This window comes from Ambystoma mexicanum, chromosome 5p (assembly GCF_040938575.1).
Source record: "Ambystoma mexicanum isolate Mex_15411 chromosome 5p, UKY_AmexF1_1, whole genome shotgun sequence".
Taxonomy (NCBI): Eukaryota; Metazoa; Chordata; class Amphibia; order Caudata; family Ambystomatidae; genus Ambystoma; species Ambystoma mexicanum.
This window is the reverse complement of record NC_090930.1, coordinates 1,026,086,014-1,026,104,533: the sequence shown is the minus strand read 5'-3', so window position 1 is coordinate 1,026,104,533 and position 18,520 is coordinate 1,026,086,014. Positions and strand designations below refer to the sequence as shown.

The 18,520-nt window shown below is 45.6% G+C and overlaps 2 protein-coding genes across 6 annotated transcripts in view; one reads left to right on the top strand and one right to left on the bottom strand.

The window, feature by feature from the left end:
- Positions 1–1,150, bottom strand: part of ACD (ACD shelterin complex subunit and telomerase recruitment factor) — a 1,158,043-nt gene extending 1,156,893 nt beyond the window's left edge. For 2 of the 5 annotated variants that reach the window (XM_069613508.1, XM_069613512.1), the window contains exon 1: positions 246–332. The gene's annotated coding sequence lies outside the window, so the exon portion shown is untranslated. Of the gene's footprint in view, positions 1–245; positions 333–1,040 lie in introns of those variants that run through there. The other 3 variants (XM_069613511.1, XM_069613507.1, XM_069613510.1) reach the window with 2 other exon arrangements.
- The window catches only part of PSMG4 (proteasome assembly chaperone 4), a 267,165-nt gene continuing 249,772 nt past the window's right edge, over positions 1,128–18,520 (top strand). Inside the window, exon 1 of the mRNA XM_069613513.1 lies at positions 1,128–1,313. Within this exon, the coding sequence (XP_069469614.1) occupies positions 1,128–1,313 (186 nt within the window). The remainder of the gene's footprint in view (positions 1,314–18,520) is intronic.

Below are 18,520 nucleotides of genomic sequence, written 5' to 3'. Positions count from 1 at the left end.
CCCACTTAGCACAACGTAGTTCGCTTGAGAAGACGTTCGTTCCAACTCATTCCACCGCCTTACTGTCTGTCACACTAGCAGAAGACAGTTCTACTGTTGTGTTCTACTGTTTCGGGGGTTCTATGGAATGTTTGGTAGGTGGGGATTCGGTTTCGGTTGGGAGAGGTCTGGAGATGACGCAATATAATCCCGCAGTCTGCAAAGTACCAGACAACAGGGATTTTAGATTTCTTTGTAATGCTCACCTCTGTCCCAAACTGTGAGAAGACACAGTCTCGACTGACGTATAAGAGTGTCCACCCGCAGGAAGAAGAAGCAAAAGAAGGACAAACATGGAGTGGAACGTCAACGAGGAATAACAACTGAAAGGAGACAAGGATATGTTTGAAGGCAGAGCGTTATAGATTCCACCCGTATGTACAGAGAGAGAAAAACAAGCAAACAGGCGACCGAGTTACGATGCGCTTTTGTATCTAATTAAAAAGAAAACACATTTAAAGAGCGAAGCACATCTGAATCATCACAACAAAAAGCAATGATTTGTCTAAACATAATTGGTGAGTAATGCAATAACCACAAATAAGATTGTAAGACTTTAAGATTGTAATTTTCAAAAATGGTAATGTGTAGAAATAATATTGCAAATGGATCTTCACGTAAAAAGGAAGCAGTGTCTTAAAGATGTCACTAAATCTCAATTAACACCAATGGGAATTGTTATCTTAAAAGATGGCCGCCGGCCTAACGTGGTTGGAGAAAAAGGGTTCCTTACTTAGGACTCAGCAATAAGTAAAGGCAACTTCTGCAAGACTACAGTTGTCATTATAATAGAGCTAGAGCTGAATGCTTGGTTCACTTTTAAATAACTTTACATGTGTATCCCTTGTGAAGTAATCCCTAGTTGTTTTAGTGCAGAACTCTGTAATCCGCTTCTAGATTTTAATGTTGTGTTACGGATGAGCACAACACTCCCATGATCATGCGCAGGCGCCCGGTTTTGCCGCTGTAAAACGAAAGTGAAACCGGAGCGAGTTACTTACTTCTCAGGTCTTGATTAACTTGTGCTGACACTGCTTGAGTGAAACATCCGGGGAGCTCAACCAAGAGAAAGGGCCTGCCGTTGCAGAATGGTTGAACCGGCAAAGGAGGGGTGCAGCCCGGTTACTCTAGGCATCTCCCTGCATAATTTCTGCGAGAAGCTGGGTGAAGTGACTGTGCACTTTCATGTCATGCGCCTAGCAGACGGCTTTTTCTTGTGGGTCGGGTCGACAGCATCCCTCTCCAGCATGGCCGTGGCCATGTGCAGTAGATACGTGAGTGTTATCTTGTAGCTCTTTCCTACGGGTTCTTAACGTTTCCAGTCCTTGACCTGCGCCCGCTGAATATGTACGCATTAAATGTAGACCATGCAGGTAAACTACAGTACATATAAAGTATGCTTTTTTTTTTTGTTGCATAGCAATGAAGTTAATTATTTAAGTAGTGGGAACCGCCATACATAGTGTAAAAAACATGTAGACACAGCCTATGTACATGATTCTCTTACGATGTTGTTATAAATAGGTGTTGTTATAGTTGGGCTCTGATCATCCATACACAGACCAGCTGTGTAGCCAAAGGTTTTGTCCAGGTTATTTTTACTATGCATATTTACAGTTGTACAGGAACCAGTTTCTCTTGGTATGTACAGTATAACCAGTTTCTCTAAGTATGCGCAGGATACAGAGACAGGTAACTATATAGACAGAGAGACCCACCGGCCATCCTTACACACACAGTGCAGGCCCCCAACTGACATTCATGGAACACTCACTCACAGACCCACTCAACATTCTCCTGAGCTGCTCATCATTCATGCATCAACATTCCAATGGCATACACTCCTGGTCAGTGACAATACATTACCTCCACTCTTCCTCGTCACAATACTTACTTCATGAGGCCCCTGCCTCCAACACAGGACCTTCTTCTATTTCTTTAAATTCCTATAACTCCTCCCCCACATCCACGTCACTCAGTTTAATTTTTCCTGCCTCTGGCAGGTTGGACTTTTTCTTCCCAGTGCGGGGCACTGGGGAGCACCGATTGCTGGCCCCATGGGGGGTGGGCTGTGTGGCGGGGCCCTCGGCTCCTTCAGGTGCGGCGCTGCTCCTGGGCCAGCTGCGGGGTTTGGGGTCACAGTTGAGCGGGATTGCTCGCTCGGTTCTTTGCTGGGCTCCGGACCGCAGCGTGAGCATTGTGTCCCGGGTCCTGCATGGAAGGTAAGGAGAGGGGAGGACTGGGCTTGTTGTTTTTTCCACTCTCCTCCTGTTTTGGCCATCTTGATTCGACAGGCCTTTTCCTCGTGCTCTGTGTACACATCTTTATTGGAAATGATGGCAAGCACTTGGCAGTATGGGATAGCTTTCCCTTTTTGTTGTGTGGCCTCTCTGCTTCTTGTCGTGGGGTGACGGTGGCAGAGAGTCTTTGAAAGTGCGAGGGCTCTGTTCTGTCGCAGGCATGTCACATACCACCCGCTCCTCAGACACACACAGCACAGGATGCACCGGATGTTAGCTGCATTCTCTGGGGGAAGGTAAGGAGAGGGGAGGACTGTGCTTGATATTTTTCCCCTCTCCTGCTGGTATGGCCATCTTGACTCCTTCATCATGCTGTTTCCTCGTGCTTTGTGTACACATCTTTGTTGGAAACGATGGCAAGCACTTGGCAGTATGGGCTAGCCTTCCCTTTTGTTGTGAGGCCTCTCTGCTTCTTGTCGTGGGGTGACTGTGGCAGAGAGTATTTGAAAGTGCGGGGGCTCTGTTCTGTCACAGGCATGTCACATACCACCCGCTCCTCAGACACACGCAGCCCAGGATGCACCGGATGTTGGCTGCATTCTTTGCGTGCAGCCTGTGAAAACGGCGCAGATTTGGACGCGTCTGCAAGCGGCCGGAAGGGTATCGGCCTGGCATAGTCTACACTTCGGGTTCGAGTCTCTGCGGTGCTGACTCGGCCCTTCATCCTTCCTAGACCAACGCATTGGAACGATTTAGAGCTTGGGGCTACCAGCTACTGGATACAGGGCTCAAGCCACCTCTCAGCAATGTGGCGAGTTAGTGGTGTGTTTGGGTCTGTGCTAGCTATGGACGCAGACTCCTTGTCCTGTCCTCTTCCTCTGAACTGCACGAGGGAAGGTCAAAGGAGATGATTTTCTTTTCTTTTGTCCTGCATGGAATTATAGAAAATGCATCATGGAAGTAATGGTCATTCAGAGGGTTCCCAGTGTCTCTTCTTTTAGGGCCTAGGTCCTCCGGTGCTGACGTGTTGCTTTCACGCCTCCTCTCAGACTTGTGGGAAGTGATATGGCACATGGTGGCACATGTCTGTGCTTAGAGGGGTTCTCAGAGCCCCTGGTGTCGGTGGAGGGGGATGTCACTTCAGTGGGTTTTTCCAGTGTAGGAATACCCCAGGTGGGGGGTTGCCTTTCATGTCTGCTATCTGGGATGGATTGCTTTGCCCCACTTTGTGACAGTACTCTGCCCTTTTGACGCCAGCCAGGTGGTTCCTCTGTTGGCTGGGGGGGGGGCCCATGGTCTGCTGGACTTCTGGGCTGTCCTGTATCTTTCTTTTGATAAGTGGAATCTTTTTGTGGGCTGACAAGCATGCTGTTATATTTTGGCGCAGGCATGCTTCAACGTCCTGTGATTTTCCTCTGGTGCAAGTGCAGTGACTGGCGGTTTTCCCTGGCTCCTCGTCTCTATCTTCTCGGAGGTGTATGGGACCGGTGGGGTTCGGCTTCCTGGGTAATGGGCTCCTTCCGGAGGAGGGGCATCAGTTGCAGTTCCTGTCTCCTCCTGTCCAGGTTTGCATGGTTAGGACTTTGGTACCCAGCTCACGGTCCAAGTAGTTGGCCATGGGATCAGTTCTCTCCGATTGTTGTGGGTTACCGTCTTGCCCATTCCTCTCCCTGTTCAGGGTCAAGTTTTCTACTTGCGGGTGTTCCTGGTCCCTATGCCTTCTAGGATGTGTCAACTGCTTATGGGTCTCAAGACCCTGCATTGCTTGTCCGGACGTCTGGGGAGAGTGTACTCTGGATGTTGTGCAGGGGGGGCGCTTGCTGGCTGGTTTGGGCTGGGTTCTCAGAAGGCATTGTGTCTCGGCTCGCCTGTTGCTGAAGTTACGGGGCACGTGGCGTCTTGCGTGTTTTCCGGTTCCTTGAGCCCGTCTTTGGTTACGTCCCCTGGTGTCTTATACTCTCTTCCACTGGCTTCCGACGTCTCGGCTTTCGTAGTTGTGTTTTCAGTGTCCCCAGCGCTGCGAGTCTCCCTGCTGTGGTGGCGGGGGGTTTCAGGTCTACATGCTGAGGTGTGCATTGTCCATCCTCCTGTGGCCTCTCTTACTACCGACGCCGGCAGAAAGGGTCTACATTGGGGGTCCTCTCTGCTCAAGGGTTGTGGGATCTGGGGAGAGCCGGCGATCATCCAATTGGCAAGAGTTGTGCCATTGTCCAAGCTCTGGTGTACTACAAGGAGTTGCTGGACGGTCGGCAGTTTTGATCCGATCGGACAATACGACGGCCTTGGCATATGTCAACTGCAAAAGGGGTTCCGGTCGCTCCTTGAATGCTCTGGCAGCACTGATAAGCACCTGGGAGAAATCTCATCTGGTGTCTCTGGTGGCCTCACGTATCAGAAGGGTGGACAATGTTGAAGCGGATCTTCTCAGACGCCGGTTTTCACTCCTCGGCCGAACTGGTCCTGTTGGCCCAGGTCTTTGTGGTGACCTATGTCAGATTAGGGTCCCCGGTTCTAGACCTGTTTGCATCCCCGGCCTCAGCAGAAGTTCCCCTCTTCTGCTCTCTGTTTCAGGCTCGGGGGGTTGGGGGATGGACGCCCTCTCTGTACAGTGGCCTTGGGGTTTTCCTTTATGCCTTTCCGCGTATTCCCCTTCTGCCCCGGGTGGTTTGGCGCATCAGAGTGTCCAGGTGACTGTGTTGTTGTTAGCTCAGTTCTGGTCCCGCCTGAGTTGGCTCCCCTCTCTGTCGGAGCTTCGGTCCTAGGATCCTTGGCTGGTTCCGAGGTGGCCGTGTCCCCTTCAAGGGGATCTGTGGTTGGAATTCCACTGGATGCAATGGGTAGTGTGGCTATTGCTCGGTCTAGGTTGATATCTCAGGGGTTCTCAAATCCTGTAGTTGAGTACATAATGGATGCTCTTAGACCCTCCACTCTGAAGGTGTTCGGCAGGCATTGGGGCCATTTCGGAGACTGGTATGGGCGGTCTGTGATCCCTCCCCTGCGTTCTGGCCTCTGCTATCCTTCGATTCCTCCAGAAGGGCTTTTGACAGGGGCCTGGCAGTTTTTTTTCCCAGGCTTCACTCTCAGTGGGCCTCCATGAAATTGATTTTGGGGGACTCTGATGGTCACTTGGATGGGGAGGTGTTGGTGAGGAAGTTGCTCCAGGCTTTTTCTTCTTCCCGTCCTTGTGCTGATAAAGGGCTTCCCCCTTGGGATCTCCCTCATGTATTACGGTTCCTTCAAGGGCCTCCTTTGGAGCCCTTTTCCGAGATTGATATCAAACATCTTGCACTGAAATCTGCTTTTCTTATTGCCCTCGCTTCTGCCCGTAGGCTTGGGGAGATTGGGGCTCTCTTATGTCGCCCTCCTTTCCTGAGGGTGCTGCTGAGGTGTGGTCCGAAGTTCCTCCCTTAAGTTGTATCTGGTTGTCACACCTCTCAGGATCTGGTTCTCCCTGACTTCTTTCATGATCCGAGAATGCATGAGGAGGTGGCTTGCCTTAACATTGTGTCCTGCGGGACGTGTTGGAGTATTTGGCTAGGTTTGCTTTTTTTCACCAATCTGATAGTCTTCTGATTGCTTGTGGTCCGGCTGGGGTTGGGCATAACACATCTGTGGTTTCCATTTTCCGATGGTTCCGGGTTATGATCTCCAGGGCCTATGTGGCTTTTGGCTTGCCTGTGCCTGCGCACGATCAGGGGCGGTCCGCAAGGGGTTTGGCGGCTTCCTGGGCCGACGCAAGGAGGGTTTTCTCTGCAAGAGATTTGTATGGCTGCCGCCTTGGCTGGTCTAGGGATTTTCATCAACCACTATGGGTTGAGTTTCTCCCACTCGGGGGGTTGGTTCCTTCGTGGTTGGAGTTTTATCTGTGGGGATATGAATTAAGAGTTATTGTGGGTGTGTTTGCTGCACTGTCTTTAGCTCTGTGTCTCATTGGGACCTTTTCCCCGTTGCTGCTTTGGTATACCTCATGAAGTAAGTACTGGGACGAGGAAGAGTGGACGTGGAGGTAATGCTCTGATTACTTACCGGTACTCTTCATTACTCCTAGTCCTACTCTTCCTCGTCACAGTACTGACGACCCTCCTCACCCTCCCTGCGGGGAAGGTCCCATGCTCTGGCTTGGTAATATGAAACTGAGTGACGTGGATGTGGGGGAGGAGTTATAGGAATTTAAAGAAATAGGTCCTGTGTCGGAGGCAGGGGCCTCATGAAGTAAGTACTGTGACGAGGAAGAGTATGACTAGGAGTAATGAAGATTATCGGTAAGTAATCAGAGCAAGACTTGCAATACAACATCTCCCTTTCATACCAAAGCACACAACACAACATCTCCCTTCCATACTGTGGAATTCCAATTCCAAAGAATTGTTAAACACATCGCTACAAGACTTCGTAGGAAGGGGTACTCCAACATGATTCTCATGCCCAAGACTAAAAGAATCCGCGCTGGGGGATCTAGCTTTCCCACGACGGCCACCTCCCACTGGAATGCCCTTCCTACCCACCTAAGAACGATTGAGTCTCACTAAGCTTTCCGCAAAGCAATCAAAACTAAACTCTTTATATGAATACTGTTGAATGCTCACTGCTGTAATATTTGTATGTATACTAATGTACCTGTAACCAAGAGACCTCACGGTCGCATGTGAACCAACTTAATCTAAAAACTCTGCTAATATTCATGTAACAGTGCCTCGATGCCTCTGGGCTGCAAGTGCGCTATGCAAATAAATAAATAAAATACTGGAGCACACAACCCACACTCATGACTACAGCCAACAACCTTCCTTACGGATCTGCCACATCCAGAAACATAGCCTGCCACACTCTGGCACTAACACAGGTAACCATTGAAACACCAATCACACATCCAGGGTGGGGAACAGGAAGGGGGGACCGCGGATTGTCCCACAACGGACCCGGGTGCTGCGCACAACGACAAAGCAGAGCCAAATGGAACCTAAGCGTAAGAGTTCAACCAACTAGCCTGCAGGGAAAGTGGTATTGTCCATGCCAGGAGCAACATAACCGAAGGGGCAATTCGTCTGCCAACTTCCACTCTCACAATTGCAACACAATCGTCTACAATCGCCTCCCACTTATCGCCAAAACAAACATCCCACATGATATCAACCATGAAAATTCAAATCAAACTTCCAATCAGAACCATAGCTCAGTGCATACCACAATCGCTCATCACCACAACCAGGACTCTAGCACCTCTCAATATGCATTCATGCCCAATCATACCAGGGGATGGTGGAAAGAGGCAGCATACACGCATGCAAATAACCTCTCACTACAAATGAGTAATATACATACCCGCGCCATGTACATCCATATTAACCAAAACCACACGTATGCAACAAACAGACCCCAGGCACGGCCGCAATCATGCACATAAAATAAATTGAACAAATAAGGTGCTCCTGGTAGCACAGAATTAACTAAATTCAACTATAACCCTACGGAACATGGGCATGAATGCATGTTGTGATTGAGAGGTGCTAGCGTAACTTTCTCCTTTGAGGATTTAAGTGTGGAAAGTTTGAAGCAAACCTCACGAGTACTAGTAGTAGTAGTAGTAGGAGGAGGAGGAGTTTTATCCTGGCAGGCGAGTACACAAGGAAGGGACAATTAGTGGTTAGTCCTGGAAGGCGAGTGGACCAGGAAGAAGATAATTTGCAATCTGGTAGAAGGTTGTGGTGGAAAGAAAGTGGCGAATCCACTAATGTGTTTTGATGAACTATTGTAAAAACCATCCTGACAAAACTGTGTTGCTTATGAAGAATAAATGTGATATGATAAAAGGTGATTGGTATTCAGAAAAGAGAATAATTGCATTTAAAACTGACTTGGTGTGTGAAGATTAGTCTTTTTGGTTTGTCAAACAGAAGTTTGGGGAATCTTTAACAATTCTCTTGAAGAGTGAGAAATCCTGTTTGAAAATAAGACAATCAAATTGCCAAGTGAAGGACCTATGCAATGAAAATAATGTTGTGTTGTACTTGGGAGTAGAACTCGACTATTGAAAATAATTTTCTTGAATTTAAAATAACCTGAATTGATCCCGGGAAGGGGTTTCGACCCTGGTTGCAAGGATTAATGGTAATGCATTTTCTGTTTGAATTTGAATGTTATTTTATGAAGTTTAGACGGCCAAATAACCCCTGTATCATTTTGCTTTATCTATGAGTGTGGAGGACAGAGCTATTTGGACATTAAATCATTTTCCTTTAGCCTTAGTTTGACAGCGAATTCCTTCTTAGGTTAGGGAAGGATAGGCGTTTGTCTCCCCACCTATTATTTAATAAAATCACTACTTGTGAGAACTCCCTCTATGTCAGAAACTCCCCACTTGGTCGGGTGTATGTGTCAGAACAGTCTGTTTAACTCGTCGTGTAGGGGACAAATTCCTCCTGCCAATGTACCCCTCAGGTGTACACAAGAACAGACTGAGGGATCTATTAACCGGAAGAGTTGTTGGACACACACGGGACACCACTGGCTAAAAAGGAAAGACAAAGAATCAAAACCAGGTTGTGTAAATCACAAGAGGACTATATTTGGAATACTCTGAGAGCTGACCTGTGGGTTGTTGGTTGAAGAACAGGGGCGTCCTTTTGTGACAATTTCCTTAGGCAACCCAGGGATGGCGTTTTACCCTGTAACCAGATAGTGCAGGTTAAGAACACACCTTCATATAAACATGAGTATATAACAGAGGCTGCTGGGGATTTTTACCGTAGGAGGCAGTCCAAGTAGCAGAAGGAGAAACAAATCAAGGAGACTTTGGAAGTCCATTGTAGGAGTACACTGAGAGTCTTATGTCCAAGGACAATACCTGACTCGACAGCACAAGGAAGTCTAATTAGTCCAAAAACGGTGCTCTTAAGGAAGTCTCTAGTCCAAGCACTTAACAGCGAAGACAGGGATCCAAAACGTGGTTAATGTGAAAAGCAGGTAATCCAATCCGTGTTGGCAATGTGCAGGTGATAAGTACAGAACAAGAGGCAAAGAATTCCAGTAAACAAATCTGGGTCGGCGGGATGCTAGTGGTCGAGGTACAGGACGTAAAACAAGAGCAGTAAGGGTCACAGTTCCAATTCGGAATACCAGATGATCAAGACAGGAACCAGGGACAAGGTAAAACAATCCGGGTAGCAGTCAAAGGTTCGAGCAACTGTCATGATTCCTACCCCCGGGCATCAGGACCAGGTCCATCTGTCCCGGGAGCAGGCATCCAAATACTTGGGGGGGTGGGGGTTAACCCAGCAGCCCCGGCTAGGGGCCATCTGGGTACAGTACTGGCGCTGTAGGCGCCAGGCTCATAGAAGGGGTCAGTCCTGGCGCCATAGGCGCCAGGCTCATTTGCTTGCACTTACCTCATGCAGACCATGCTGCTCAGCATTCAAGCCAATGTGAAGTCTGAAGGGGGACTACTTTATACACAATATAAACAGAGACGTAGAGCCGTTTTACCGACGTGTTTGACCTGGCTCCATAGGAACAACTACAGGAAAATCCTATGACAGAAAGATCAACCCACGTCCACTTGTTACCCCTTTCTCTTGCTCCCAGGTCAATGCTACCTAGTATATTTTAACAAGTAACTGCTAGGCCACCACACACAAATTATATTAAACGTCTTTATTTCATATAAATCACAATACCAAATATAACAACATTCTAAGAACAACTCCTAAAATTTGCAAACAATTCTAAAATTCATTTTACAAAGTGTATCCTAAAACCATTTTCCATAGGTAAAACAACCTGTGTTGTGCTCAACCCTGTGATATCCTGCCTATACAAAGCTAAACCATATACAAGATCACACTGTCTCAGAAGACAAAAAATGGTCGATAGCCCACTGGTTCCTCTTGACTAAAGGATACCACATGTACAGTATACCGTCTGTTAAATACACTCGAACCCAATCAATGCTATCCTGGGGTGAAAACAACTCGATATATTGTTTTGCTAGTATATTGTCACTAAATCACAATACATTTTGATTGCCCAACATGTTTCGTTCTTCTTCATTCCATTTCATATATTATACCAGAACTTCATCGGGGGACCATCTATTCCCTTATCTCATGTCTCTTCATCTATGGTGGGTTCACCACTGTACAACACTACACTCAACTGGATATATGCCACCCAACACAAGAATATTACGGGGGGCACTTTGCTACACACTTCTTGACCTGGGAAAGCAAAACAGAGGGAGAAATAACAAGAAACAGCAGTCAGTAATGAACGTTTCACTGCTGTGTTACTTCCACAGTATCTAAGTATACTAAGGTAAGTCTTACCGTGTCGTTCTTCTACAAAATCACTCGACATCGGTTAGTTTAGGGGAGAGTCTCAACCATTGTGTAGGACTACTCAATTCCTGAAAACACACAAGATAGGTAGACAACTTAACCAAGGTAAACAAAATCTTTAGATGTAAACTCTCTAAAAAATCTGTTCAATCAACATGTACTGATTCTGATTTATACTTCAGGTACCACAGGGCCACTCAAGTTCCATTCACAATAGCTCACCTGAGCAACTGCAGAGAACACTCTCAACCTGTATATACTTATTATTGTGACCAGTATTCTTTCACTAATAGAATAATCAACTCTGTGTCATTAACTTCTCATCAATCATCAAATACGGAAACACTATGTTTCTAACACTAATGTCTTACTCTCATAGACAATAGACATGTGCATTACCTCTTCATTAGAGGGACCTTATGAACTGACTTGCATCTGATGACACGGAAACCCGTGTGTCTTAATATCGAATTGCGCTCTTGCTGCACCTCTTTTGGCTCGAAGCACCTTACGTTACTGCCCCAAAAAAAATAATAAGCGGGTGAAGTCCCCATTAGTTCATTGCGAATCTCTCAAGACTCGTGTCGCATTCACTTTCTCATTCCCTTAACGTGTCCCGCACAATAAATCGCTTACCAGCTCGTTAGTTGGAACGCTTCGACCAGATCCTTCTCCTGTGGTGTAGAGGCTCACTCTGCTCATATCCATTTGAGTCTGTTCTCATACCTGCATCACTTTAACGTAGCACGTCCCGCGTGCACTACGTCACATCACGTGAGCGCTTCCAATGTCACGTGTCCAATGTTGTCGTTCGGACTGCTCAATGCAGAGCGCACAACTCTCTCGCACTCAGTAGTCGCACACCTCGCACCAGTCAACCGGAGTGTAGAACGAGCTCCAGATCACACCGAACAGCGGTAAGCATTGAAACAATATATTCTACCTCCACTAGCCCACTTCTAAGACTACCAATATTTTAGTTCACTTGTCATGATCTCTGCTTCCAAAAGGTCAGGGTTTTCCCAATTCCCTTGGAAGCAGATCCATAACCCAGGTTCCGAGTGCCAACCAGTCCCAATTGGGACCTTTTGGACCCAGTCCTGGCGCCAGTGGCACCAGGCTCATAAATATGCCCAGTACCAGCGCTGGAAGCGCCGGGCTCATAATGCTTGGGTGGACTTACCTGCAGCAGACCATGCTGCTTACTTGCCTGCCAGTTGAGCCTCTGATCCTCTTCTGTTTGGAACTACTTTTCCTGTTGGGTGGGGCAGGAGCCACTCCCTAGATTCAGAACACTGGAACTCTTCTGGAAAGCAGGAACTCTTTTCTTACCTAGGCGTGGCTGTGGAAGGAGACACCTAAGCACTACAGGAGGCTATTTAAACCACACCCGATGGATGAATCTTGCTTTGCGTTATTCTGCATCCTCAGCAGCAGAACGCTCATCGTGTCTTCTGCATCTGATCCTGGGCCTAAGGAAAAAGGCTTACCATCCTGAATCCAGTCTTCAGCAACACCTATAAAGACAAGAAAGAACAGGTTAGCATTACGGTCTTCAGTGACAGCTCTTCACTTACCTGGTCCATCGGCTGTCACCAACGCCTCGCGCTGCATTCCGGCATCTGAAAGACAAAGGCTTACCTACTCTTCGTGCGCTCCGGAGGTCTTCACACTGCATTCCGGCATCTGAAAGACAAAAGCTTACCAACTCTTCGCACGCTCCGGAGGCCTTCGGCGCTGCATCCCGCATCTGAAAGACAAAACAAGGTGCGTTTAAAGACATTGGGGAACTTTAATACTCATGTGCCATTACTCCTTTCCACATCTAACCCAGTGGGTATTCCGGCACCCTGCAGCCACCCCGAACTTGTACCTGCAAAATAAAAAGACAGTTACAGCGCATCGTGAAGCAGGCAACAAGCGCTTACTTACGTGCTTCCAGGCGCTTCTATTCATCACACGGGCTCCATCTTCAACTCACTTCAGCCCGCCATCCGCCATCGCCGGAACCCTGCAAAACAAGAGACATCATTACTAAAGACTTTAAAGACATTAGAATTACTCGAAACTTACCGTTCGTGCAGTAAACGACGGACAGCAGTCCTCTGAAGTCAAGAGGCCTGCTCCCCTTATCCAGTGAAGAAACTGGTTACAGCACCCTGCCTCGAGGCAGATGGAGAGCACGGCGTTCACTTACCTAAGACATCTTACCCTTCGAGCCAGACATACAGTGCACAGAGGTCCAGCCCAAAGAGCCAGCCGTGGGTTACACATCACCTTTGAAGATACGGTATACGCCCAGTCAATACCGGCGCCTCTACGGGAATCAGGTGAGCGTTACATCACTCTAACTGCTAGCTAATTCACACATTCCCCGTAGGAGAGATGTACATGCACTTGTGAACGGCACAGTCTTATAAAGGCAGACATGGTCCCACTGGGTCCCTTCTGTATATTGTATACTGCAATTCCCTTACTCCTATACATGGATGGGACAGCACTGCTGAGACATCACATATGTTATGAGAAATTGCCGGTATAAGCGATTGAAGAGACCAACCGCTTCAATGTCCTATGTTCTACTTGTCATGCTGTCAGTGTTTCCAAGAGTCAAATTCATTCAATCCTTTAGTGGATGACTCAGTTAAGAAAATCAGCCATTGCTCCTTATATTGCAATTTCTTAACATCTGCATCAGAATTACTTGTTTTCTCCAGCTGCCACAACACTTTCCATTTTAATTCATCCACATCATGACCCATCGTCAAAAAATGACCAACCATCGGGGCCAGTGTGTTACGATTACGAATACAACTCCTGTGTTCACCTATCCTTATAGTCACTTTGCGTTCGGTCATCCCGATATACATTTTTTGGCATGGACACCATACTGCGTATATCACATGTGTAGAATTGCAGTTCGTAAATTTGGTTTGTAGCCACATCTTCGGGAGTCCCAAATCGACTTGTTTGGTTCTGCAGGTGTATTTACAGTTGACACACTTACCACAAGGGGCATGTCCTGTAACTACAGGTAATCCCCATGATTGCGTGATACTGATTATTTTATTCGACTTCAGGGAAATATCATTTTTCGTTAACAGTTCTTTCAAATTAGGGGCTCTCTTATATGCACATACAGGGCTCGCCAAAGGGCTCTCTCCCACTGTCAATATGTGCCAATTCTTTTTGATAATTTTGGTGACTTCATTAGTTCTTTCATTGTAAGTACTTACGAACACAATATTGTTTTTATCTTGATTCCTGGAATGATATTCCAATAATGCTTCACTGTGGTTATTGATTGATCTTTTGTATGCCCTTTTAACAATCTTCTTAGGATAGTCTCTTTTCAACAATTTCATTTTAAGTTGTTCAGCTTCCTCATGAAAGGTAGAGTTCAGAGTACTGTTCCTTTTTAACCGAATAAATTGACCAAAAGGTAAGTTTTCTCGTGTGTGTCTAGGGTGAAAACTGTTGAAACTCAACAGTGCATTCTTATCTGTACTCTTATGAAATGGTTTCACTTGTAGTATTTTTTGTGTTTTGTCCACCCAAATCGTTATATCTAGAAAGTCAATTTTCTCAGGACTATGGGTACACGTAAACTTTAAATACCTGTTCAATTGATTGATCCATTCAAAGAATTCTAGAAAAGATCCTACCGAACCCTCCCATATTATCAAAATATCGTCAATGAAACATCGCCATAAGGTGATTTTTGAAAAATATGGATTGGAAGTTTGGTAAATGCGTTGTTTTTCAAAATTCTCAACATAAAGATTCGCAGCCGTTGGAGCCACGGGAGAACCCATGGCTGTTCCATGAATTTGATGGTATAACTCATTGTTGAACTTGAAATAATTTTCGGTAAGGGCCATCTCTGCACACCACAAAATAAAACTATTGGGTGTGACTCCTGAATTTCTCTTGGTAAGTAGTACATTCTCAAGCACTTCAACGGATCTTGTTGAGGTATACACGTATATAATGCAACTACATCTAAGCTGACTAATAGATGAATATCTGGATCGAAAGTCATGTGTTTAACGCAATTGATTACTTCTGTGGTGTCTTGTAGATATGAAAACATTTGCAAAACAAACGGTTTGAGAAATTTGTCTGCAAATTTTGCTAGAGGTTCTAGCAGGGACCCTGTCCCAGAGACAATAGGGTGACCCGGGGGATTGTGCAGAGATTTATGAATTTTTGGCAATGTATAGAACTTCGGGACAGTCGGTCTGGATACAATGAGATAATCATATTCTTGTTTACAAATCCATTCTCTCTCAAGAGCCTTCTCAACTTTATCTCTGATCAGACTAGATAGTCTCTCTGTCGGGTCAACCAACAACCTGGAATAAAAGGAACTGTCACCAAGCTGTCGTTGACATTCAGTAATGTAGGTAACTCTATCTTGGATCACTACTGCCCCTCCTTTATCTGCCTTACGTATGATAATACTCTGATTCTTAGCCAATGACGTGATTGCTCTTTTTTCAACATTACTTAGATTTTTAAATTTTGAGGGAATTTCTTTTTTCTCTAAGTCGCGTAAATCATGCCATACTCTCTTGGCAAATACTGTGGCTTCAGGGGTATGGCTCGCTATTGGAGGATCAAAATTGGACTTGTTCTTTAGCCCACTTTCATTCACTGTAGTCCCAATCTCTTTATCCATAAAAAACTGTTTCAGGTGAATCTTACGAAGCAACTGTTCAATCTCCATTCTGGTCCGAAATTTATCGTAATGTGTGGTTGGAACAAAACCAAGTCCATAATTCAAAACTACCTTTTCAATACTGGTAGGACTGTATCCGGACAAATTAACTAATAGGGGGGGGGACTACTTTATGTCAGGGACTATTTTCTTACTCGGGTGTGGTCTTGGGAATTTCTTACCTGGGACTACTTTGAAGGCTATTTAAACCACGCCCGAAGAGCAGCTCACGCTTCGCGTTATTCTGCATCCTGCAGCGTAACGCTCACTGTGCCTGCAAGCCAGCATCCAGTCTTCTGCCATGCCCTCCTCGAGTCTGGAGCTCCTAGAGAAAAGGGAGAAAGAAGGAAAAAGGTTAGAACAAGAACAATACTTATTTCCTCACGTGATTCTGGCTCCATCGCGCCTTTGAATAGGAAGAAGGACATTATTTGATGCGTGTCGCATCGCCTGCTGCAGCGCTGCGCTGTACTCACCAGCCTTCGGAGCACCTCCACGATCCACCTCTGTTTTCATCATTTCTTCGCCAAACTCCGGCACCTAAGAGGAATAAAGAACAGCAAGGTGAGCCGAGAGAATAATAAGGCAATATTAGTCACCACAATAGACTTACCTGATTTTACCGCCGGAGGCATTCTTCATCTCCACGGGCCGGCGCAGTCTCCTTTCATCTTCGCCGAACTCCGGCATCTAAGGGGAACATAAGGACAGCCAGGTGAGCCGAAAGAACAAACCAAGGGAATCTCCTTCACCATAATAGACTTACCTGATTTTACCGCCGGAGGTATTATTCCTCAAAACACCATAATTCTCACTCGGCACCTGTAATAAGGGAGAAGGCAACAGATTACATACAGGTGCCATTTACCGGACAGTGTTGGATACTACAGACTCTTACCTGAACTTTACCAGCCGCACGGGGCAATCTTCTCTAGGGTCAAGCTGCAAGGAATCGGACAAGAGTGAAAGATACACATTTTGAACTCTTACGAACTATATACTTAAGGCTCCTCGCCAGGAACCTCTGAGTCAATATTGTTCTGGAACTCTCCAATTCCTTCGGACCAGTGAAGTAACTGGTTATCCACGCGCCCCTGCATTCTACGCAGGATGGAGAGCTCATCCTTTAAAAAACCCAAGGTGAGAATATAAAAAGACATCAGAGGTGATTAGAGGGGAGAACAGTGACGGGGGGGGCGGTTAATCACTCAAATCCATGGGTGGCTAATTCTCTTTCTCCACTTTCAGGAGAATACTTCTTTGGGTCAAGCAGACGAGATTAGGTGGGCCAGTCCAGTCTGTCATCTCTGCACTACGAGCCAGGTGAGCGTAACAGCAACAGTGTGTCAAGGTAACGAAGCACTGGAAACTCTTGCTATTAGACTTTAGCAGACACTGGGAAGAAACAGCCTTGGGCAATAAGGATGATCTATGGAAACTGTGCGGCGTGACGGGTGTGTGGACACAGATGGTTTCCTGACACTCTACTTGTCCGTCTCGTATTTCTGATCCCTCACAGGACCATACCCATTGGGCTGGAAAGTGAATACGTTTTGGAACTCGAGTAGAAGAAAAAGAAACGAACCCCTTGAGTGTATGAAATCCAGGGGAAGGGAGCCAGAGCCTGTGTGTTGGATAATTGGATATCCAGAGGGAAAGAACTGTGATTTTGTACTGTGTAAAAACCTGGGAAACTCGGGTGGGGGGAGAGTTCGGGGAGTAGTGAACCCCTCCCTCACACACCCCCCTCCTGAGGATTGTGGAACTTCGATAATTTTGTTTTATTTTTGCACCTTTTGGAACTGTGTTCGAACACTGGCAAAAAGCTACAGATGGCGAGCTGAAAGACGAAACCCCTTTGCAAATTATTTTTTTTTTGATTTTTTTTTTTTATTGATTTAGTTGCATTTTTTTTGTTACAACTTTTCAATTAACAAGACATAACAGCACAATCTGAACATGATAAATTAAAATAATGTAAAAATAACTTAATGTCATTTCTCAGAAGATCATTCAAAATGTACAACCAGTAAATACAATAAGTATAAAACACTCTAGTATTCACAAATGACCAGGATATCATCAAAGAAAAGGACACTGTATCTAAAATTTTTATCATACTCAATTCGAATAAAAATATTCAATCATGTATTCATGAGTTTACCCTGATCTAAATTTAAGGGAAGAAGAAAATTTACACTGGCTATCTGGATTTTCAAGTCTGACGAGCCAAAAATGCGGTCCCAACAAGCATCCGAATCATACGTTGCAAATCTAGGGCAATATTTATGAAAATGCAGTTATTGCTGACCAACCAAACTAGGACATGTAGTGATTAAATGTGCTAAGGTTTCTGGAGTTTTGGTTTTTTGACAGAACCGACAAAAACTTTGAAGTGGTCCTATAAACTGGCGCGTCAAAGGAGATCTCTTGTTTCCCATATATGTAGCCGGAAACGGAGAATTACATTTCTATATTTCGAAGAAGGAGTTCTTGATAAATATGATTGTGTAATGCCTCTTTTATGTGGTGGAAAGCGAAAGCTCGAGGCGTGTTTATAAGTAAGACATTTCTGATGGTTCATAATCCAGGAGGTCTGATGGATTTTTAATTTAGCATTATCTGGATTTTGCAGAAGAGTTTCGAATGAGATATCTGCCTCTGCTAAGATCTTATATACTGCTGACAGCCATCTTTGGATAAAGACGTGATCTGTCGTAAAGATGTAGTTCGACAATACCTTAAGTAGATGATATTAAACATTTTCTGAAAAAAGAACATTGTTTCCAGTTAAGGTGTGCAGATAGTGAAGAGAGACCCAATTCATAACGCAACCACGAAATGGGGATACACTGGGGCAGATGCAGTACATGCTTCCAAAATTTGCCCTCCCATTTATCAAGAGTAGTAGATGGTATAGGAGGTCCAGCTTCCAAGCCATACAAAACTGTGGGAATAACTTTCATGTTCCAAAATGTTAAAGCCGGGATCATGGAGAATTTTCCAAATTTTGCAAGGAGAATCCGTGATTGTGATATCGCTGTTAGTAATTTAACTTCGATTTGAGCCATATGTTTCAGTGGATGGAGTGAGGCTTCGAAAATAATACCTAAATAGGTATACGACGAAACCAAAGACAGAGAAGTGTTATTATCAATCAACCAATGTTTGCGAGTGTGAAGGCCAGA